Source organism: Molothrus aeneus, chromosome 21 (assembly GCF_037042795.1).
Source record: "Molothrus aeneus isolate 106 chromosome 21, BPBGC_Maene_1.0, whole genome shotgun sequence".
Taxonomy (NCBI): domain Eukaryota; kingdom Metazoa; phylum Chordata; class Aves; order Passeriformes; family Icteridae; genus Molothrus; species Molothrus aeneus.
Window position 1 is genome coordinate 4,766,734 of NC_089666.1, and position 22,493 is coordinate 4,789,226.

The 22,493-nt window shown below is 57.1% G+C and overlaps 1 protein-coding gene across 1 annotated transcript in view; it reads right to left on the minus strand.

Moving 5' to 3' along the window:
* The window catches only part of AJAP1 (adherens junctions associated protein 1), a 38,747-nt gene extending 18,372 nt beyond the window's left edge, over window positions 1-20,375 (minus strand). Inside the window, exons 1-2 of the mRNA XM_066563933.1 lie at window positions 20,265-20,375; window positions 2,752-3,443 (exon numbers count right to left, since the gene is read on the minus strand). Coding sequence (XP_066420030.1) covers window positions 2,752-3,443; window positions 20,265-20,293 — 721 coding nt within the window. The 5' untranslated portion in view covers window positions 20,294-20,375. The remainder of the gene's footprint in view (window positions 1-2,751; window positions 3,444-20,264) is intronic.
* Between the last annotated feature and the right edge of the window lie 2,118 nt (window positions 20,376-22,493).

Consider the following 22,493-nt stretch of genomic DNA (forward strand, 5'->3'; position numbering starts at 1 on the left):
CTGCTGGCTGGAGGTGGGGAGGGGTGGCCTGGGGCCACCACCAGCTCAGATCCAGCTGCCAACACCCACATGGCTCCCACATTCCCCCAGGTGAACCCCAGCCCTGGTGAAGGGGTGTCCCTGAGCACCAGCTCTGCCACAAGCTCACAGACTGCGGTGCCAAATGCGCCGCGACCGGTCATCAAATACCACTAAGAGCAGCAGACAGCACATGGAGTTTTCTGCCTTATAAAGCACTTAAAGGTTTAATTAAAGACGGCTTTATCCTAAAGCTCCTGAAAGGAGGCTCAGACAAACCAGCGAGTGCAATTCCTGCCTTGCACTGACAGCTCTGATTCATTCCACTCTTCTCTGCTTTGGCTGAGGCTGCGGGACCCGGGGATGTTCTGCCTTGCTGGAGGAGCCCAGCCCACGTGGAGAGTGCCCGGTGAAGGCTCCTCACAGCCCTTCCCACTTGCAGCATGCTGGAATTTTAATTATTCCTCTCTTTCCCTGCTCCAGAGTAAAACGATTGTGACAGCCCTGAAGAAGGAAGCACATTTTTGAAAAGCACAAGCATAAACTACGCCTGGGTGAACATCCTGCACGCCCAGCTGATGCCAGCAGTGCTGTGCTGCGCGGCAGGGGTGGCACGGGGACAGGGACACCTGAGCCACAGGTCACCTGAACCCCCACAGCAGCACCCACCGGGCCAGCACACGCACCTGCCTCTGCTCTCATCCCAAGCATTACCTGCCATCACTCCTCTGCTGCCTCTCCTGCCTAGGAGATGAGTGATTCCTATTCCAGGGGAGTTTTTTTAAGCTTGTTTTTGCTGTCAGCGACTCACGGAGGCATTGTTTCTGGCTTTTTTTCTCTCGCTCCTCAGCGAGGAGGAAGGGGGGCGAGAGGATGATCTGACAGAGCAGAGCTGCTCCCATTGCTCATCTCAGCGAGCACTGCTGCCTCTGCTGAAGTGAAGTGGGTCTTTTTTACCACCGTGTGTGCACCCCAAGGACCCCACGGTCCCACACAACCACCAGGGACCCAGAAGCAAAGCACAGAGGGATACAAGGACACGGCACAGGAGGGATATGGGTGCACAGCAAGCAGAAGTACAGCAGCAGCCACCTGCTCTGATGGAAGTGCAGGGTATCTGCATGGCTCCAGGAGCCTTGGGACAGCTCTGCCAGCTCCTGTGGGTGCCACACACAGGTGGTTCCACCCTGACCACCCCAGGCATGTGCTGGGGACAGCTGAGGGAGCACAGGCAGTGAGAGCAGCACTGCACCCACCATGGGCTCCCGTCAAGGCGTCTCACCGGACAGGGACTGGCAATGCTCGCTGAGGCAAATAAACCGAACAGGCGAGTTACCTCATCCTCATTTGTAGCCATATGTTTTTCCCAGCAGAGAACAAACACTTCCAGCCGCTACAGCTTATATAACAGAGTGGAGCAGGGCTGGGAAGCTGCACGGCTTCGCACGGGCGCCGCACCAGAAAAACTGGCACGGACCCTGCTTTGAGACAGAGCTGGCTGCTCGCTCCCAAAACGCTGTCCTGAGGCATGGCAGGGGCATGGAGCTCTCACTGGGAGCATACTGAGAGCTCTCTTGGGGGCTCAGCCCCAGCACTGGAAGGAAAAGCGGATCTGGACCTCAGGAGCTTTTCAACTGAGGGTGGATGAGCTGGGATCAAACGAGGCCTTTAGACCTGGGAAGAAGTTTATCACACTCACTGCTTGAAGAGAAGTTAATTAGCAAAAACTCCGATCATGCAGAAAGCCCCTAATGAGAGCTAAAGCCTGCAGATTAAAGCAGTTGTCCCCCTGGGAGCTGCCGGGGCTGCAGCTCCCGTTGTTCTGTGGCCACGCAGGACAGCAGCGGTGGCACTGGCAGGTGGGTGGCATCACTGCCAGCTCAACTTCGCCTAAACAAGGCAGCCCACTCCAGTAAGCCCCAGAGCCCCAGCACATGCCAGGAGCCATCCTCCCACAGCTGGTGCAGGCAGAGGGGCCCCTGCAGCTGGCTGATGGCAACAAGTCCACTGGACCCCACCCTCCTGGAATGGGTGATGCCACTGAGGCCAGAGGCACTGACCCCAGCGGGGGGAGACCAGGCTGATGCTCGCATCATGCAGAGAGCAGCAAAAGCCTCAGCCCTTATCAATACTCCCTCGTTGATCTATCCAGCCCATTTCAGCGTTTTGTAAAAGGTGTGTAGGCTGGGAGTTATTTTTCGGCTATAAATAACCCCTTTAAGTCAGGAACAACATCCTGGTTGCATCGTCTCTTTTTGCCAAGCAGGGTAGGCTGGATAAATTAATTGGGATTAAGATTAGGCCGTAAAATTCCTTTTCATTTCGACTAGAAAATCGCAGTGGGCTCAAAGCAGTCGATGCACAGTGAGTAAATTCTGTAAACCATCCACCGGTATCCCACGGTTTAATATCAGCAATAACAAATATAATTTGCAATAAATGGGAAGCAGCTTTCCCATCCATGTCCACGCAGCAGCCGGCGCTGGGGGAAGGCATTGCTGTGCCGAGCGTGATGCTCAGCGCGATTACGGGAGATGGGCTGTGGATGGAGCCTGTAATGGGAAAACACAGCGAGTGGCTGGAAAACGCCTCGGATAAAAGCGATAATCAGCGCCGAGCGCCTGTTTAATGTCACACTAACTCCTGTCCCAGGCAGCGCTGCCACGGGGACACTCGCGCCGCGGTGAACGCGCCAGCCCTCCTGATGTCCCCGCCACCTCGCTGTCCCCCTACCTGTGCTGTCTCCCAGCCCACGGGGCGGGCGAGCATCCTTCCCTCCGCTGCTGTGCCCTGCGGCCGGCTCGGCGGTGCTGCTGCGCCCGGGGCTGCTGCGGGGCCCGTCCCCGCCGGCCGCGGGAGCCGCGGTGCTGGGAGGCACCCGGGGCGGCGTGGCGGCCGTGACAGAAGTGACAGCGGCGGCGGCAGTGCTGGCGGAGGTGGTGGCGGCGGCGGCGGCGGCGGCGGCGGTGGTGGTGGTGGTGGCGAAGGCGCTGGGCAGCGTGCTGCTCTCCAGGGAGTCCTCCTCGCCCGTGGGGCCCCAGACGATGACCTCGGGCAGCGCCGTGGGTCTCCCGTCCCGAGGGGCGAAGCCGCGGCCGCGCAGGTGCCGCCGGCCCCTCCGGGAGCGCGGGCGGCGCAGGGGGCGGCCGGCGGGCAGAGGGGCGGCGGGGGGCGGCCGGCGGGAGCGGGGTCTCTGCACAGGGGGAGCGGGGCCGCAGGTCCAGGGGGGGCCGGGGCGTTGCAGCTCCTCCGTGCCCGCCGTGCCCCACAGCGAGCCACGGGACAGTCTGTGCCGGAGCGCCGGCCGTGCTGAGAGCTTCCCCCCGGTGCCGGTGGCTGCTGGCGGCTGGCAGCTGGCAAGGTCCATGGCTAGGTGGAACATGGCTATTAAAATCCAAGCATGGCTTCCGAGCGGGCAACCTGACCTGTGGGCAGATAGGGATTGTGTTAGAAGGGCAGTGGAGTAACCCCGTTCTCCCTCTCAGTATGGCACACACTAGATCTCTGAGCCCAGCCACCCAAAACGTCCCCCAGCTCCATGGGTGTCGTCGTCCTCCCTGGTTCTCCAGCCAGAGTCCCCCAAAATGGCATCATAGGTCATACTGTACCCCCTCCCCACAAAAACTACCACCACCAACATGGCAGGCTGAGGATCCCCATTCATAACTGTGACCTTTCAGTTGGTCTGGGAATGATGGGAATGACCTGAGGATGGGTTTTACCAGGAAACACCCTGGAGGAGCAGCCAGTGCCTGCTTTGCCCAAACTCAGCCCTGTTGGGTGAATTATCCAAAGCAGATGGCCCAGCACAGGTCCAGCAGCACAAGCCTTCACTCCGGGGACACTGAGATGCAGGGGTACCAGAGAGCCCACCCTTTGCTTCCCAGTCCCACAGGCAGCATGATGAATCCCTCAAAGGGCTGGAGCAGACGAGTCCGTGGGCTCCGGTGTTTGCACGTGTAGCCCACCTCCCACTATGGCAGTCACCCACGCCGCAGCAGGAACATCCTCCCACGGCACATCCCCTCCCACAGCATGGAGCACCCAAGCTGAACATCACCCTGCAGCGCAGGGAGGGCAGGAGGAGCAGCCCTTTTTGCTGCCCTTTCTGCCACAGAGCAGCTGGAACACCCCTGAGCTGCTGGCAGCTTCAGCAGTTGGAATTTTGCTTTCATGTCACCGTCACATCACGTCATGTCACAGCCCTCTCCCTTCCCCAGTGACACCACACCCAGGCTCCTCTCCCCTCATGTCTCCTCCACGATGCTCCCCCACGTAAAGCAGAAAGAAAATCTCTGCCTGGCAAATTTCTGTTGCCTTCTCCCTCCCTACCCCCCCCCCCCCGGGAAAAAAAAAAATCATTAGGCCAAAACCTAAAAATCTTTACTCCATTTTACTTAGCTTTTACAGGAGAAAGACTTTTGTCGAACTCAGCAGGAGTTAATGAGAGCTTTACATGGCTAAACGGGCTAATCCTCTGCAGCAGTGCCCGCACAGTCCTTGGGAGCACGACAGAATGTGCATCTGGTTGACAGAAGCATTTGTACACTCCCTCTGTGCGTGAGCAAGCGAAGCTAAAGGAGCTGACCTGGATACTCCCAGGCACAGGCTTTTTCTGCTCAGAGGATCTCTGCTTTTTTCCTAATTGGGTATTTTTTCAAAGCGTAACAACATTTATTTTGGGGAGGGAGAAGGCAACGCAAGGAAAGAGCGCAGAAGGAGAAAGGGAAGAGCCAGAAACAGACAACAGAAACCAAAATAGTTCAGGCTGGGGGAGGAAGGATTTCAAGGCTTCAAAAAAACCACAAACCACCCAAACCGTGGTGGTGGTGGTGGTGGGTTTTTTTAGAGGCCGACAGAGTGGTGGCAGCACGAAGAGTGTCCCCCACGTGCTGCAGGCAATGCCGTGCTTCCACTGGTGAGGAGCCACAAGCTCATGCTCCAGCAGGATCATCCAGCACAGACTCACCTTTGCAATGCTCAGGATCACTCCTGTAGCATGTCAGGCTTGATTTCAGCCTCTGCCCAGCTCCCCATCACCTGAAATGTCTCCTTGCAAGGAAGGAAAGGTGCTGGGCACCTCCTGACATGTCACTCACTCCAGGTGCCACCTCTCACACCATCTGTGCCCATCCCCAGATCTCATCCCCTTCCCAGCTCTCTGTGTTGCTCACACTCAGAACTTTTATGAACAGCTGCTGAACAGAGCCAGGGAAGATGTGCCCAGCCCAAACCTGGCGCTCACTGCATCCCAGCCATTGCCTGGAAACTTCTGAAAGACAAAATGCCAGCCCTTGGTGCTTGGGATTGGCAGCTCACAGGAAAAACAGATATTCCCCCTGCTTCCATCTCCTCCTGTCTCCTTGTGACATTTCAGGCTGCAGAGATGGCAGCGTGAACTTGCAGGGGCTTGCTCCTGCAGAGCCTGCCTGACACAGCTGCATCATTCATAGCAGCATCAGGAGGATGTGTGGACAGAGGCAACACCCAACCCTTGTCTTGCCCTGGGCCATGCTGGAAATTTGTGTCCCAGCATGGCCAGGCAGTGCTGGTGACACCCAGGACACCAGTGTCCCTCACTGCTGCCACTGCTGCCCAGCTCAGAGGCTCTGGCATGGGGATGGACACAGTAAGGGACACCCAGATGGGGCAGGTCCCACTCTGTCCCAAGGACAGCTTGGCTCACCCTGCCACCAACATCCCATCAAGCAAGGGGCTGTCACCCCAGGAGTGTCCTCCTAGCCACCACACCAGCTGGCATGTCCCCAGGAGATGGCTTCAGCAACAGAAGCAGCCAGTCCGGTTACCTCGGAGGAATTTTGCGTGGCATGCGATCTTCTGAGGGCTTTGCAACAACAGATAAGAGCAAGTGTCCTTCAGAATAAATAGCAGCGTGTAGGAGTTGCCGTTGTCCTGGCAACGCAGCGTGATGTGCCCGGCGCGGCGGCGGCAGCGGGGATGGATGCGGCAGCGTGGCGCGGCCAGAGGCAGGACCACCCTGCCCTCCCCTGCCTCCCGCACCCCCTCCCCACGCCAGCGCCCTGCCAGGACCGGCAGAGCGAGCGACACGTCCCGAAGGACACCCACGGTCACACAGCGGAGCGAGGATAACGCACCACGAGCAGCGCACACCGGAGCGAGGATACATCTCGCCCGGATCTCCTGCCACCTTGTCCTTGCCCCAGAAAAACCTGGGTTGTCCTAGGAGAGCCCGCTGCGGCTGGCACAGCACGGCCCGGCCCGGCACAGCGCCCCGGGAGTCCCCGCGCCTCCGCCCGAGCAGGCAGGAGAGCATCGCTCGCCTCTCGGGAGCGCCGGCACAAAGTCACCGCTGCTCGGAGGCCGGGAGGGCGTTCCTGCTCTGCCGAGACATCCAACAGCTCAAACACCTCTCCAATGGCACGAGCTGCTCCTCAGGGACAGCAGAGCAGAGGCAGAGGAGCCTGAGCTGCTCCCAGAGCATGGGAAAATTCCCTAACTGCGCCCAGAGAGGGGCTGTGGCATAGGGAAGGGAATACATCATCCAGACCCACACACAGCATCCATCTGGCTCGGTTTGGGGGCACGGAGCCAGCCCTGGCTGGAGAGACATGTGGGCCCGGGGGATGTATGGAGCAGGGCTGTGGTTATGCTCCTCACTTGGGAATCAGGGCTTTCCTCACCCCCCTACAAGCACACACAGCCTATTTTGCAAAGAAATTTGAGGAGCGTGGGCAAATTTCACATTACTTCTTTTCCCATCTTGGAGGTGAATGGGAATGTTATCCCAAAATACTGATCGAACTCCAGGAAAAACTCAATAAAACTCTGAAACTGGGTTAGATAAAGAAACACAGAGCGGATATATTTGAGAAAATGAAATCCTGTCCTTGATCTCCTCATCCAAGGCCTTGGCTCCCACCAGTCACAAATCTGCTCCCCTGGCTCCATGGATGGTGAGGTGGCCACACTCACACACAGGAAATGAAACTCCTACAAATATTGACCTGCAACAAGCACGAGAGCATATTTCAAGGAAACTGCTGGGCTAATGACACAGACCAGGGACACCAGACATTCTGGGACTATTTTCTGAGCCAACCCGAGCCCATCCCACTTCCAAAGGTGATGGAACAGTGAATGTTGCACTAGAGCCACCACAGCCTCCCCACCCAATGCACCTTTCAGAGTCCTCCCCTGTATGAAACTTTTTCCTGAATCTTTCCAGGTGCAGCTGTGTGCTTCGAAGAGGAGGACAGTTGGCACTTGATGTGAAAGAGATTAATTTCAAGGATGCTGGAGGATGTGAGCTCACCATGGTCCTCAGCAGTGGGGAAGAGGTTGCTGTGGAACTTGGCACTCCTGTGCACTTGGTACCAACCTCCACGTGCAGGGAGGGAAAGAAGGAGCATCCAGCATGGAGCAGGACAGAACAACCCCTGCCCCAAGCCTGGGAACCCTCAGGGGTGGCAGCACCTCAGGTAACCCTGATACTGCAGACAGGACATGGATTAATCCAGTGCACCCGCTGTGCTCCCAGAACCCCCTGGCTCTGGTAATGTGTCTGAAAATTAGCTGGGATCACGGCTCTGCAAACATCAAAACGCCACCCGTCAGCACTAACCCACTTCCCCAAAGCCTCAAAGGCTCACTTGAGTGCAGTCCCTTTCATAAGGTCCTTTTTGGCTCTCCAGCATCAGCCCCTTTCTCCCGTGCCTGTGGAGACACTTCACAGAAGCATTAACTGTAGAATAGGCTGATTTTTAATGCAGAATTATACAAATGGAGCCATTCTTCCATTTCATGCCTCCTGTTAGGTAATCTATGGGTATTGCACAGGGAATCAAGGTTATGTCCTTGTTGGGGTGATTTACGAACTCTGAGCATTTCATATCTCCAAACACCAAGCGAGGCAGGGACAGAAATATTCCTGTGAACGCCTGGAGCAGGAGCTGTGGTCAGAGAGTTGGGGTGATGTTTCCTTGACCCAGGCAAAACAAGGCAGGAAAGCAGGCACCACGCTCTAGGAAAAGCATCCTTGGCAGTGCGGCTGCGTGTCCTACAAAGGCATTGGGAGCAAGGCAGGTTATGAGAGTACATGCAGGAACTCTTGTGGCTCCATGAGGAATAGAACGAGGCCGCTGCATCCCAGTGGGTGACTTTCACACTGGAGCAGGAAGAAGAGGGGAAAACTTCAGTGGCAGATACTTGGCCCACGACTGTGTGTCCTCGCTGAGGTGGGGACTGCAGCCACCGCTGCAGCAGCTCTCCTCTCCATCCCGCTGTCCTGTGTGATGATCCCTGCAGTGCAGAGACTGTCCTTTGTTGTCACACTACCAACCATCACCATGGAAATGGAGCATTGCCATTCTGCACTCTGGGCTGGGCCGGGGCTCCCCGCAGGGCTGGGAGGAGGGGAGATGCACCATCCCATGGATGAGTGCCAAAAGGCATGTGGCAAGTTATGGCACAGGATCAGCAGGTGACCTTGTGGACCACTCCCACGTGCCATCCACCGTGTCCCACCTCACACCCCAGGCATCAGCAGCACCATGGAGACCTCTCTCCTGAGCCATGTTCTGCTACGGGATGAGTTTTTCTGATCCCAGACCCAATGGGAACTAGGAACATACAGCACACTGTGCCATCTGTAGCCCCAGTCTCTTCCCAGATAATTATAAATTTGTGAAAATATGGCTGCCAAGCTCTTTAAAGCCAGGACTGGGACTTAAGGCACAAAGGCTGACACACAGTAGCACCTAAGTAAATTAAATGTGCCACATCACTACCTATCTATATTACAGTCCTGAGCTTCAGGATTACCTACTAATAAAAGTGATATTTAAAACAAGTCCTAAGTTCCTCCGCTGCCCCCTTCTCCCCACAAGTAATTAAACCGACGCCGCTTCCCGCAGCGGAGGGGATGGGATTTATCATGGAGGGAAATCAGCAGAGGGTGAAATAGGTTGAATCCTCCCCGCCACGCTGCTGCCTGTTGGCCAGGCAGACAGCAAACACCCACTTCCCTGGGAAAATGGGGCAGGGAGAGGTTGGGTGGGGCTGGGAAACCACGGGTCCCTCCAGGATGGCAATGCCAGGATGGAGGCAGCTGGATCCATCCCTGGGAGTCATGAGAGGGGGGCAGCAGGGCGGCCGTGGCGGGGGGAGCCACTCGCGGCTCTTCTGCCTCTGCCTTGAGCTCACCCAGCTGCAAATAAACAATTTTACCATTTGAATAGCCGCGAGTGCGGAAGGCATAATTAATACCCAGCGGTACCATCAGCCAATGTGCTGATGCGGGAGGTGCAGCCCCTGCCAGCGCCGGCAGCGCTCAGCTTTGGCTCCGCAGCGCCGGCCCCGGCTGCTCTCGCCTCCAGGCCCGTCCTTCGCCAGAGGCAGGGGAAGGGCAAAGCCCCGGCGCAGCCACCTGGGGCTGCTGCTGGAACCCGCCAGGGCAGGACCTCTCCGGTGCGTCCCACACCCGCAGGATGTGGCAGAGCAATGCGGGGAAGAGTAAAATGGAGCGGGCAGAGGGCAAGCCCACGTGGCATCACTGCCAAGGCAAGAGCTGTGCCCAGTTGCTGCCAATGTTGAGCCAGCTTTAACCCCGAGTTTCAAGTTCAGTTCCCACTTTCAAATATTTTGGACAAAAGGCCCAGTGGCTCCAGCCAGCCTGAGGATGAGTGTGAGAGCTAACACAGCAAGCTGGCCAACACTGTCCATTGTGGTCAGCCCAGCTTAGCTTGCTCTAGAGAGGGCAGGATATCTGCTTGAGAGAGTTTTCTTTGGTCTTCAGGGATTTTTTCAGACAGGATTTGAAAAGTGACAGGGTGGGAAGCCCAGAAGTTTGCATGCATCTTCAGACAAAAACATGTCTCAAAATTTTCTGTGCAAGACCAGTGCTCTGCAATTTACCTGCCACCGCTCTGGCAGCAGCAGCTCTGAGCTTAGTCTGGCTCCCCTGGGAAGACTCAGAATGCTGCAGGTTCATCTGTCAGTGTGGTGAGACAGGTCCCAGCCAAGCCAGGGAATGAACTGCCTTGACTGCTTGCGAAGGGGATTAACACAGTGGCAAGCTCATGCCCTGCATCTCAGGGTACTGCTGGAGCATCCTCCTGGCAAGGCAGAGTGTGGGTGCCCCTGGAGCATCCTTCCCAGTGGGCATGGGGCAAGTACCACTGGAATATCTTCCCCCAGCAGCACAGTCTGGGTACCACCAGAGCATCCCCCTCAGTGGGCACAGCCTGGGTACCACCAGAGCATCCCCCACAGTGGGCACAGCCTGGGTACCACCAGAGCATCCCCCACAGTGGGCACAGCCCACTGAGCATCCCTCCCAGCAAACATGAGGTGGGTATCAGTGGAGCATCCCCCTCACCACACACTGTGTGGAAATCACTGGAGCATCCTCCTCAGCACACACAGCATGAGTACCACTGGTGTATCCCCTTCAGCACACACAGTGTGAGTACCACCGGAGCATCCCTCCCAGCAAACATGGGGTGGGTACCACTGGTGTATCCCCCTCGGCACACGCAGTGTGGGTACCATTGGAGCATCCTCCTCAGCACACACAGCATGAGTACCACGGGACCATCCCCCTCAGCACACATAGTGTGAGTACCACCAGAGCATCCCTCCCAGCACACACAGTGATGGCACTGCTGGATCATCCCCCTCAGCCCACACAGTGTGAGTGCCACCAAAGCATCCCTCCCAGCACACACAGTGTGGGTACCACTGGAGCATCCCTCCCAGCACACACAGTGATGGCACTGCTGGATCATCCCCCTCAGCCCACACAGTGTGAGTGCCACCAAAGCATCCCTCCCAGCACTCACAGTGTGAGTACCACTGGAGCATCCCTCCCAGCACTCACAGTGTGAGTACCACTGGAGCATCCCTCCCAGCACACACAGTGTGAGTACCACTGGAGCATCCCTCCCAGCACTCACAGTGTGGGTACCACCAAAGCATCCCTCCCAGCACTCACAGTGTGGGTACCACCAAAGCATCCCTCCCAGCACTCACAGTGTGAGTACCACTGGAGCATCCCTCCCAGCACACACAGTGTGAGTACCACCAAAGCATCCCTCCCAGCACTCACAGTGTGGGTACCACCAAAGCATCCCTCCCAGCACTCACAGTGTGGGTACCACCAAAGCATCCCTCCCAGCACACACAGTGATGGCACTGCTGGAGCATCCCCCTCAGCACGGCTGTCGCTCCCCCCACCGCCGCCCGGCCGCCCCAGGCAGCAAACACTGCGTGCATTTAGCGTGGCAGGAATGGACAGTGGGGTGTTTCATCAACCCAGCAGCGATAACACTCGCCTTTTGTCCCTCCTGGATAAAGGGGGTTTGTGAGCACTGGCTTTCCAGCCCAAACTGGCATCTGTCGCCAACTTACCCCACTCATCCCCCCCTCGAGTTCCGCAGCAGCGCTGGGGACCAGGCAGCAGCAGGAGCTCCAGCTCAGACACAACTTGCTGGGAAGTTTCAGATTTCCAGATCCACCAAAATCTTGTTGAAGACCCGCAGTCTCAAGCTCTGCTCTTGCTGATATTAAAAACAGCCATAAACCCAAGGAAATCAGGGCTTTCCCCCTCATTTTAGTTTCCACCTAAGGCTCCTCGTGTGCTCCAGCTCCTCATGCCACCACAGAATCGCTGCCCAGACTTTACATGCTGTTGGTGACCTGGCACACGAGACAGTGCTGCCTTCTCCCATCCCTATGACAGCAGTGGAAAACACTCCCCCATGTACCAAAATCAGTCTGCTGAGGGAACAGGACTGCAACATACGTTGGAGCACGTTAAAACCAGAGCTTAGAGATCATCCCTGGTGTTAGTTAATGCTGCCTACAATAAACAAGGCCAGTGGCTGAGCTGAGTGGCTCCCTGCACAGGCACAGGCAGGACAGTGCACTTCCCCACAGCCAGCATATCCAATAAGTTTCTGCTTTCCCTGCTTTGCTCATGAATTTTCTTCTATTGTCACACATCTGCCTCCTTTAAAATCAACTGCAGGACGATCAGGCACCCCCCTTGGATAAAAGGTCTGCATTGGTGTGTCCAAGCAGGATGCAATGCTCAGTGCTGTGGGATGGGATGGGATGGGATGGGATGGGATGGGATGGGATGGGATGGGATGGGATGGCAGAAGCAAGGCTCTTCCCACCAAGATGGCAATAGTCCTGCCAGATCCCAGACCGGAGCTGGAGCCTTATGAGGGGTTTTGTTCCTCTGAATACATATCCACAAAGTGATTCCAAGAGATAGCAACTGAGTCAACCCAGCCCTTAGCTCTGAAGGACCTAGAGTGAGGAAAAGCATGGCACAAATCTATGGCTTATGCTGCCCTTCCACCCCAGCGCTTTCCAGATAAATAACCCAGCGCTGATCGTATTTTCTAAATGAATGTGCTCAAGCATGTCATTACAATGAAAGCAGGAAACGCTTTGATCTAAAAAAAATAAGTTGGCTCAATACATCCAAAGTAGCAGCTTAACAAGCTTTAAAGAAAAACAATTAAAAGAGGTCTGTGGTGTCTTAGTGACACAATGTGCCTTCGCGGGAGCTGCGCATCAGAGCTCGCTGTGGTATCCGTATCAATGGGAAATGCCTCCAACCATGGAACACATCCAGGGAGAAAATACCTCACCATGGGATTTTTAATGGTGACCTCACAAAGTGCTCTGCTTTCCCAGGAGCAAAGACCAGTGCTGACCCACTGGAAGCATCTGGATGACCAGCACAGGGCCCAGCCAACCCTTCCCCATGGCAGAGGCTGGATGTCCACATAGGGATGTCCATCTAACTCAGATCTTCATTCCAGCACCATGGTCTCTGAATGGAGCTGCTTTCAATTCGCCCTGCAGTGACTGAGATCCAAACCTGTCTTTCTCCTGGGAAGTCCCCAGCAGCCCAGAGATGCACAGCCTGCCTGGAAACCTCAGCAGCCGTCCTCAGAAATGAACACAGGGAACACGTCAATAATTTCAAAAGCTCCATAAACTCTTAACAGAGGTGGAGAAGATGAGAGGAATGAAGACTCTGAAAGCAGAAAGAGGAACAGATGGCTTTTATGGAGCAAGAAATACAATAGGAAAAAATGGAGCAGCAGTGCTCTCTTTGAAGGTGTGAAACGTCAGTAGGGAAGCCTGGAGAAAGCCAAAGCCCAGGAGCTGGGAGCTCAGTGCAGGGCACTGCATTGCCCAGCTGAGACTCTGGCTGGTGGTCCTGGGGAGCCCCTGGCCCCCCTGGCTCCTGAGACAGCACTGGCTCTGCCCAGCCCCACCACAGGGACATCCCGCTGCCAGAGAAGGGTCAGCGTGACACACAGCATGGAGAAAGAACAGCCCAAAAAGATGATGAAAAAGCCAAGCTAAAATAGAAAGCAAAGGCAGCGGGAATGAACTCCGGGGCAAAGACTCTTCATCCTGTCACAGAAAGTTCTAAATCCCTTTTAGCACCAAGCAATTTCTTTTCCATGGAGAAGAGCCATTCTCTCTGCCATGGCCATCTCACTGTGCAATACAGCAACCAGGCAGCTCACAGGCTCTCCCACTGCAGCCATGGCAAAATCCTGATGGATCAAAGTGACGATGAGGATTTACCTCCAGCACCTCAAGAATATTGTGTCATTGGGGGCACAGCCCCTCGAAGCCCAGCTGTCAGTGTGTCAGGGATCACTGTGCTCTGCATCTCATTAAAAAAACCCAATAATCCCCTTTGTGAGAGAGATTAAACTTTTGCAGCATTATCTCCAATGGGTTGGCAGCAGGGGATGACCTCCTGCATTCCTCAGTATCTCAGCTTCCTTCAAAGGCACCTGTGCCAGCAGCTTTACTTCCATCCTCATCCATCAAAATTAGCAAAATTGATTTTGCCAGAGAATATGTCACTTTGACAGGAGCCCAGAGTAAGTCCTGAGTGTGTCACGTCAGATGATGCTGAGGTAGAGCCTCTTACAAAGACAAGAAACAAGAAGACGAATAACTCATCCTTATCCTTTCCATGAAAAACTTCGCAAAAGAAAACCTATGAATGACAGATACTTGCAGGAAAAAAGGTTGATTCATTTTGGGAGTTCTTTCTAAAATAACACTTGCCAGCATCCGGAGCGGTCACACTTTCCCTACATAAACGCCCCGCCGCTGCGGACTCAGCCAAGCTTTGGCTCTGGCCAGGAAGAGGCAGAGCCAACCACGCTCCCGGCGGGGTGTGTGGCTTCATCTCCTGGCATTCATCACCCACGTTCCGGTGGGTCCCTAAGTGGATGTCCTCGTCCATGTCAATTAACTGCTGCTTCATTACTCGAGTCCTGCAAAGGGAGCAGAGATGCTATCGCAGGCGCCAGGAGCAGGGCTGGGGTCACGCACGGGACTCAGGCAATTACGGAATGCGTCCCTGAGGAAGCCACGTGTGCTTGTGCTTGCTAGGCAGGCAATTCCCAGGGGGGACAACCTGGGCTGGCCCCGACCTTGTCACATCTTCAACCTGAATGGCGTGCAGTCAAGTGGCAACATCAATTAGCGGCATTTGCTCTCACCGGCACCTCGAACGCTGCTGCTGAGCAGCGAGTCCCCAGCCTTCCCATGCTGAGCACAGCAGCTCTAGACGGCTCCTCAGCTGGCCACATTCCCTCCTCAGCAGCCTGAGGAGTTTCTCCTGACCATCCCAGGATGCTGCAGAAGAGGCACAGCCAAAACCCTCATGGACAGGAGCCATCAGTTCTCACCAAGCTGTAGCTGAAAGTCACAAATCCGCTCTCCTGTGTGGCACAGCGCGGTCCCACACGTGGTGTGTGCTGTGCTGCCGTTGTCCTGAGGCACACGGTCACCCCTGTGCCAGCACGTCCCCATCTCCATGCTTCTCTTGTGTTAGAGCACATGCCCTCTGGGGAGCTCCAGGTTTTTCCACCTCAATCATCCAGACTTGCCTCTTGGAGGAAGTACCTTGCCGCTCCCAGGCTGCATGTTGTTTTTGAAGCAGCTTTTGCTCAGCCTTTATCTGGATGTCAGTGGAGTTGGAAGTGCTGGCATCACAGCCAGGCCAGCAAAGCTCCACAGCTCCTGCCTCGCCACAGCTAAGCCTCATCCCATGGATGCTTCAGCGAGGGTCCGGAGCAGCTCTGCAGCCAAGGCCCTGCTTCTCCTCCCTGCCAGCTTCTGCAGCAGGAGATGAAGAGTCCTTTCCATACCCATAGAGAGGCTTTGCCAGGGAACAGCTTCTGCTCCCAATGGCTCTGGCTCGTGGGGACACAGCAGCCACTGGCAGCGGGGACACAGTGCCCCTGGGATGCTCCAGCACTGCCAGGAAAACAGAGCTGCTGAGAAAGACCTTCAGAGCAAACTTCAACAAAAATCATCGTATGTCAAAGCATATCTCCTGCCTACACATCATTTCCAAGTCACAAGGAGACATTTTGCAGATCGGAGTTGGAAATGAGCACTTTGTGAATGACTGGATTTATTTATTTCTCTAAGTCCTCAGGCGAGTCCCAGTGGGTATTTGGCCCCCTGCCCCAGGCACCCAGCTCCTGCTGACCCCACCCCTGCTCATCTCCATGGAGCTGCTCATCCACCTCCAACCAAGCTGGGTTGTTCCTCCTTTTCTCGGTGTTGCTTGGGACCACAAATGCCAAATCTCTCAGCACTGATGGGAGGACACTCCCACACAGCTGCACCTGGGGCAGGTCCCCACCCTGCTCCTACAGCATCGCACCCAGCACCCATGTGAGCATGCACTGCACAGCACCCAGCCCTGCCACCACACCACAGGCAGTGTGGGTGCTCTGCCTCCAGCTTGGGCTGAGTTTTGGGAGCACTGGGGGGTAATGGAGCCAAAATGCTCATCAATCCCCACTGTGTCCCAGTGAAGGAGCTCAGTGCTGCACTGAACGGAGGCTTTAGTGCAGCTTCGCCTTGCAGAGCTGCTGAGGCCAGAGAAAGTAACTGATAAACCCAGAAAGCAGGAGAGATTCAGCAGCAGACAAAAGCTCATTTCACAAGGAATCCTCATAAAACCAAATTAATGTTGAAGGATGAAGGCAGGTAAACCTCCCACGGTTAAGTTCAGGCCACTGAGACTCAGTTTAAATCTCTCAGCAGTTCTGATTTAATCAATGCATTTCCAAGTGAAATTAGATGGAGTACATCTCCATCACAGGAAATTATATAAGCTATCAAAGTCTGTAGGTGCAAGTCCCAGTAAAGAAGAACCACAGGAAATATTCATATTGACTCAAATTCCATTTTTAAGGAGTCACTTCAGGTCCAGAGTTTAACGCTCTTTTAGTGAAAAAAATCACTCTGATGAAAACAGTGAGCCAAGGCAAGGAAGGGCCAAGCAGCAGATTTGGGAACAGCCCCACATAACCCACAGTGACTGCTGGGATGCTGGCCTGGGCCAGGAACCCTCTCCCAGCAGCAGCACCACCCAGTGTGGGAGGGAAGGAGGATGGAAGGGAAAAAAGATGGAAGAACAGAAGTAAAACCTCTTAGTTTTAAAGGAGGGGGTGAAAGCACCAACAATGTCACACCATCCACAGATCCCACCCAACACACTCAGCCTCCAGAAGAGTGTTTCTATCAAACCCAAACTCTGTTGGGCTTGAACTGCTGTTGCCCACTTGGTCACCACCAGCCCTCCAGGAGAACAACAGGCACCACAACCCAGAGCAGGGCAGCTCCTGCTCAGCACACTGAGGTTCCAGTAATCTTGATAATCTTTCCTCCCAGTCCTTCTCCCATTAGCTATATTTAAAAGCTTAGGCATGCATACATTTTCATAATAAACCTCAGACCTGCTGGAAATTCTGTTGCTTATTCACACCCTATGGAGCTGCCCTTTGGGAGCCTGCATCCATCCATACCTACAGACACTGAGGTAAATAAGGCATGCTGGGACAGCCTGAGGATCAGATTGGGTAAGGGAAGGTGGGAACACGGTTGGAGATCTATCCTCTGCCTGGCTGCCCTTCCCTGTTGCAGTCTGGGCTCTGAAGGAGCATTAGCAACCCCTTCTTTCCAGCAGATGACCATTATGCACAGCAGAGCCAAGCCGTGGTGCTCTGGCCGCGGGAGCAGCTGGGCCAGCAGCTTGCCCGTCCCGTGTCCCGCCTGCCCAAGGATGGCACAGCAGCTGCCACACAGGACAGCCCCGACCATCCCAGGCAAAAACAGCAGCACCACGACAACTCCCCCACCTGCCACCCCGCTGGAGACACCACAACGACAAGGCGGTGGCTCTGGTGTTATTAGAACAATTATTCACGCCCTGGGAAGCGGCTGCCGGAGCCCTGCGCCGCTCCCCTCGCCTCATCTGGGAAATTGCTGCCAGCACGGAGGTACAAACCGCTGCATAAAAGTGCAGTTTATTCAAGCATTATTGTGCCTGTTAAGTATCATAGCCAGTGACACCAGATGAATTTCTGTGGCAATCAATCCACCCGGGAGCAGCAAGCTCAGCCCCTGTGTGGATGCAGGATGAGTAAGGACTCCTCAGTGGAGGCCATTAACTCCCACTGCTTACTGCTCTCATTACTTCTCAGACTGCAAGGCTTGCATCTTTGACGAGCGGCTGAATCTACATTTGACAGTGTGAACCTGATGAGTGAAATTCATGGAAAATGTTTGCTTTGGCAGTAACTACAAGGCCCATAAAGTTTCCACGGAGCCAACGTGCAGGGATGTATGCTTTTAATGAGTTGCTTTATACAATCGCCGAGAAATTGCAAACGGTGGTTTTACTCCTACTGCAAATCACTCCAGAGCTCAACGCTGTAAAAACCGTGGCATATTGTTTAAAACATTATATTCATAGCTATGGAGGGGAAGTCCTCGGCAGCGCTGGAAGCCTGGCATGCAGCAGAAAGCTGCCGTGCCCTCGCAGGCGGGCGCAGGCACTGACGCAGGCGTGTGCACGCACACGTATGTCTGTGCACACTCAGGGAAGTGACAGAGCCACTGCCACCTCCCAAAAAGAACAGATTTTGCCCCGCAACACCCACACCTGCCAAGAGCAGAGCGGGGCTGGAGCATCGCTGGGACCTCGCAGGGGCTTTCAGGGCAGCGCTGCTCGCTCTGCCCCGCTCCGAACTGGGGGGAGGCAGCTCCCCTTTACCGAATAATTCTGAGAATGCAATTGCACAGGCCCTGCCCTCCCCGGCAGCTCACCGCGAGGTCAGGCACTGCCACCGCCCCGGGGCGAAAGGGATCCGACTTGAAAGGAGCAGCACGGTACCATCTCCCCGCCGCAGGCAGCCGCTCCAGGCACAGGCTGCGCGGGGTGAAACGGGCGCTGCAAAGCTCCACTGCTTCTCCTGAAGCTATTTTTTCTAGTAGTCTTGGAGAAAATGAGGAGAAATGACATGGGAAATGTCAGAAATAAAGCCAGAAGCAATTAGAGTAAGAGAGAAGGGAGAGCAGCAGGCAAGGTTAGCAGTAAAGTTATCTCTTATTAAAAATACAACACGGAGGGACTGGAAGCTGATGAGGCGGCAGAAAGGACAGCCTGGTGCTGGGGATCCAGGATGCACAGCACAGAAATTCGCAAGGCGAATGAATCGAGGAGGGAAGCAAGCAGAGGGCTCCTGTTTCCATTGCTAAACTCTCCTCAAAAATAACAAAGCAGAGGGCGTCCTCTGTTCCCAGGATTACAGCTTTCTGCCGCGCCAGCCTTAGGAAACGGCCCTCCAGCTCCACTGGGCTTTCACCTGACACGAAATAAATCCAAACGCGTGGCACCCTGAGAAAACCCTCGGGTGCTTTCGCCGGGAGGAATTCCTAAGGTCACTACATCACCACAGACTCTGTCCTTCCCACACGCAGCAGCAGCGCATCCTCGGCTGACGGACGGACGGACAGACAGACATCTCCAGCGGCAGCGTGAAGGTGCTCGTGTGCCCGGGCTGTCGGGGGGCACCAGCCAGAGGCAGGGCACAGAGAAGGGGGGCATTGGCAGCCAGCTCGCCACGTGCCTCTGGAATATGCGGCGCGGCACGGGAGTGCAAGAGAGAGGCCAAGGGCCTCCCCCAGCTGCTCAGCACAGACAAAACCTCAGTTCAGGTTTCACCCTCCAGGACTCCATCCACAGCCCGGACAGAGGGACAAAGCCTCCAGCGATTCCCACGGGTGGCAGACAAAGGCTTCTCGCATCACCACTCGCTGTCCGTGCATTCGGGGGGCCCTGCCTGCCTCCCTCCGTGCCCCCCAGGCTGCAGCCACGTTCTGCCGGAGCGCAGGGGCGCGGGGGGCGGCGCGGGCTGATGGTGCTGCGAGGGATGGGGGCTGCACCCACCATCCGCTCACCCCGCAGCTCCCCTGCCCACGCAGCCCTGCTCCCCAGGGAGCAGCCACAGGGCCCGCTGCGAGCTGCGGGAGTGGAGTGGCCGCTCGGGACTGCTCGCCTTGGGACCCCTCTCCCCAGCAGCAGGTGATGTGCCGGATCCACCGTCCTGCTCGGTGGAGGGATGTTTGGGCTTTGACCCCTGCCCGACACAACCGCTCAAAGCCAGGGCTTTCCAAATAAAAAAATCGAGTTGGGGAGAACAAAACAGACCGTGGATTTCACTTTTCCTTAGGGTCTCACTTGTTTAACCCGCTGCTGCTTGCACTTGATGCCACTGAGATGGGCTCAAAGCACCAAAACCCAGGTACTACTGGGGCTCCGGGGCCGCACACAGGCAGGGGCCGGGGCCAGGGCTTTCCAGCCACAGCACCATGGAAATAACAAGATTTCGGCTCAGATGACTTCGCAGCGGTAATGAAAATGTGTTACGTAACACTTTGCCTCCGTCTCCTCTGCTTGGCAATTCTCGATTAATCTCCCAAACACATCCATCCATCTATCCGTCCATCCATTCATCCATCCATCCATCCGTCCATCCATCCATCTGCCCGCACCCCGGACGCCCCCCCAGCCCCTTCCCCCGAGCAACCCCCGCCGGGGCGGCCAGCGGGGAGCGAGCAGCCGGCGAGGGGACGCTGACCGCGGCTCCATCTCCTGGGCAGGGCGGGCGAGCGGGGCGGGGGAACCGGGTGGGGGGAGCCCGGCACGGCGCGGAGCGCGGACCGGCCGCCTCCCCGGGCTGCACCGTGCGCTTCCCGCTCCGCTCCGCTCCACACACCGCTCTCCATCCCGCACCCCGCTCCGCTCCCCAGCCCTCTCCAAGTTCATGGTTTAACTCCGCCGCTCCCCGAGCGCGCCCGGCGGCGGGATGCCCTAAGCGCTGCCCGGCGGGGCCATCGCTCCCCGGTCCTACCTGCTTCCCGGGAGCCGTCGCATCCACATCGTCACGTCTCGGCCCGGCCCGGCCCGGCCCGGCGGGGCTCAGCGCCTCAGCGCTCCATCCGGGCGCGCCGCCCCGCGCCCGCGGCGGCGCTCAGCGGCGGGGCAGGCGGCGGCCGCCGGGGCGGGCATGCCCGGCGGCGGCGGCGGCGGCGAGGACGGGGATCTGTGCTCCGGTGCTCCGGTGCTCCGGCGCTCCGGCCCCTCAGCGCCGGCGGGGCAGCTGCGCGCCCGCGGAGGCTGCGCGCCCCATGCGCGGCTCGGTGTGGCTCCGCTCGCCTCGGCTCGGCTCGGTGCGGTTCACCGGGGCTCGGCTCGGCTCGGCTCGGCTCGGCGCGGCGGGGCTGGGCGCGCGCGCGTCTCTGCGCGCACCCGCGGGGCGGGGGCGGGGGGCCGCGGCGCGGGGAAGTTGCGCGGGGCGGAGGCGGGGGCGGAGCGCGGCCCCTCCGCGCCGCGGCCGAGCGGGGGTGGACCCGGCTCGGCACCCGCACTCAGACCCGCTTGCGACTCCGTGTCCGCTGGGCATGGCCGGGCAGTGCCGGGACCCCGCCGGGGATCGGCCCGTCCCTCCCCGGGACGCTCCGGCCGCCGTTCCCCCGCTGGAGAGCTTCTTTGCCCGGACCCCGCTCGCAGCCGCTCGCCGGCGGCCCCGGGGAGCGGAGCTCCCGCTCCGCCGGTGGGCACTGGCCCAGCGGCTCCGCGCCCGGGACCGCGGTGTCGCCGCGCGGAGCCCCGGTGTCCCGTACAGCCCGTCCCGGCCCCGCGGGCAGCAGGGGAAGTGCGGGTTCAGTCCGTGCTTTGCGGGCAGGGCCAGGGGTCCCCCGCAGTTCGGCAGCCCCGAACGGGGAGCCCCGGCCCGCTGCCCGGTGGAGCGGGCCCGGCTGTTTCTGCAGCGGGCTCCACCAGCCGGCAGAGCGGGCATCCTGCTCCCGGAGCGGGCATCCCGCTCCCGAGCCCACAACCCTGGGAGAGTTTCCATCCCGATCTGCACAGCTGGCCCGCAGGTACAATGCCGGGCCAGCGGGAGCGCGGATCCGCCACCGCCGCCTCGGGCCCCCGCACAGAGAGATAACGCAGCCACCACCGAATTCCCTTCGGCTGGAAGTGCCTTTCGTGCTCCGTGCTCGCCCAAAGACAGCCGAGCACAAAGGGGAGCGCGCGGGGAGAGGCGCTGGTTATTTTGGGAGGTGTTTCATCAGAGCCTGATGCGTTTTCTCTCTTTCCGGGGGTGCTGCCAGTAAGGAGCGACATTATTCCTGCTGTACTGTAAGAAAAGTGTGTCTCTCAAAAGCAGAGCTGCTTTTCTGTTCAGCTGCTGCAATAAAATAAGTTTTTGTATGCATTTGGGGATAGATTCTTCAAAGCTGCTCCTGGATATGAGAGAGGAGTAGAACTGTAGTGCACAGACCCAGCACTGCCGGGGTGTCTCTTCACAGGGACAAACCACCTGCAAGGAAGGGGCACACCAGTGACCACAGCTCTGCTCTGAATAGTCCCAGCAGAAAGCAAGGCTTGTGTAAAGATGAGTCTCTGCTGCCTTTCTGACTCACTGGGTTTCTTTTTTGCCTCCAGAGAAACTTATTCCTCAGAGAGAAAATCTTCCAGTGAGCAGGGCAGCTGGATGGAAGGTCAGCACTGTCCCTTGGACACCTTGCCAGCCCCTGCTGCTCACGTGTGCTCCCACTGGATCAGCTCCAGCTGCTGCTAGAGGTGCTGTAGTTCAGCATCCAAAGCCCCATGTTCCTTCCTTGGAGCTGGGCTCCAGGTCAGAAGGAGCCTCATGTGGGAAGGATGAAATGCCAGGGGCTGAGCTGTGGACCAGCTTATGCTGGGAGGTGGCAGCTGCCTGGGAAACAGACATCTCCCATCCCAGCCCAGACAGAACCAAGGCTACAAAAGTACCTAAATAATGTCCAGGCTGTGTTTGGTTTTCACTAAGCACAATCCTTGTCTGTCGGGGTGGTTAGGGCTTGGTTCCCCCACAGCCACCAGTGAATACCACCCTCGGTGGTGCCACTGTCCCCTCCTCACCTCCTGGAGCCAGACCAGTTACAAACTGGCTGTGGCTCTGTCAAATCTACCTCTGGGAGGGAAGAAGCCTCGAGCCCCAGGGTGTTCATGACAAAAAATCCCATGATGACAATGCTCACAGCTGCTGATTAAGGCAGCTTTGGCACAGAGAGGTAAAAAAACCCAGGGTTGA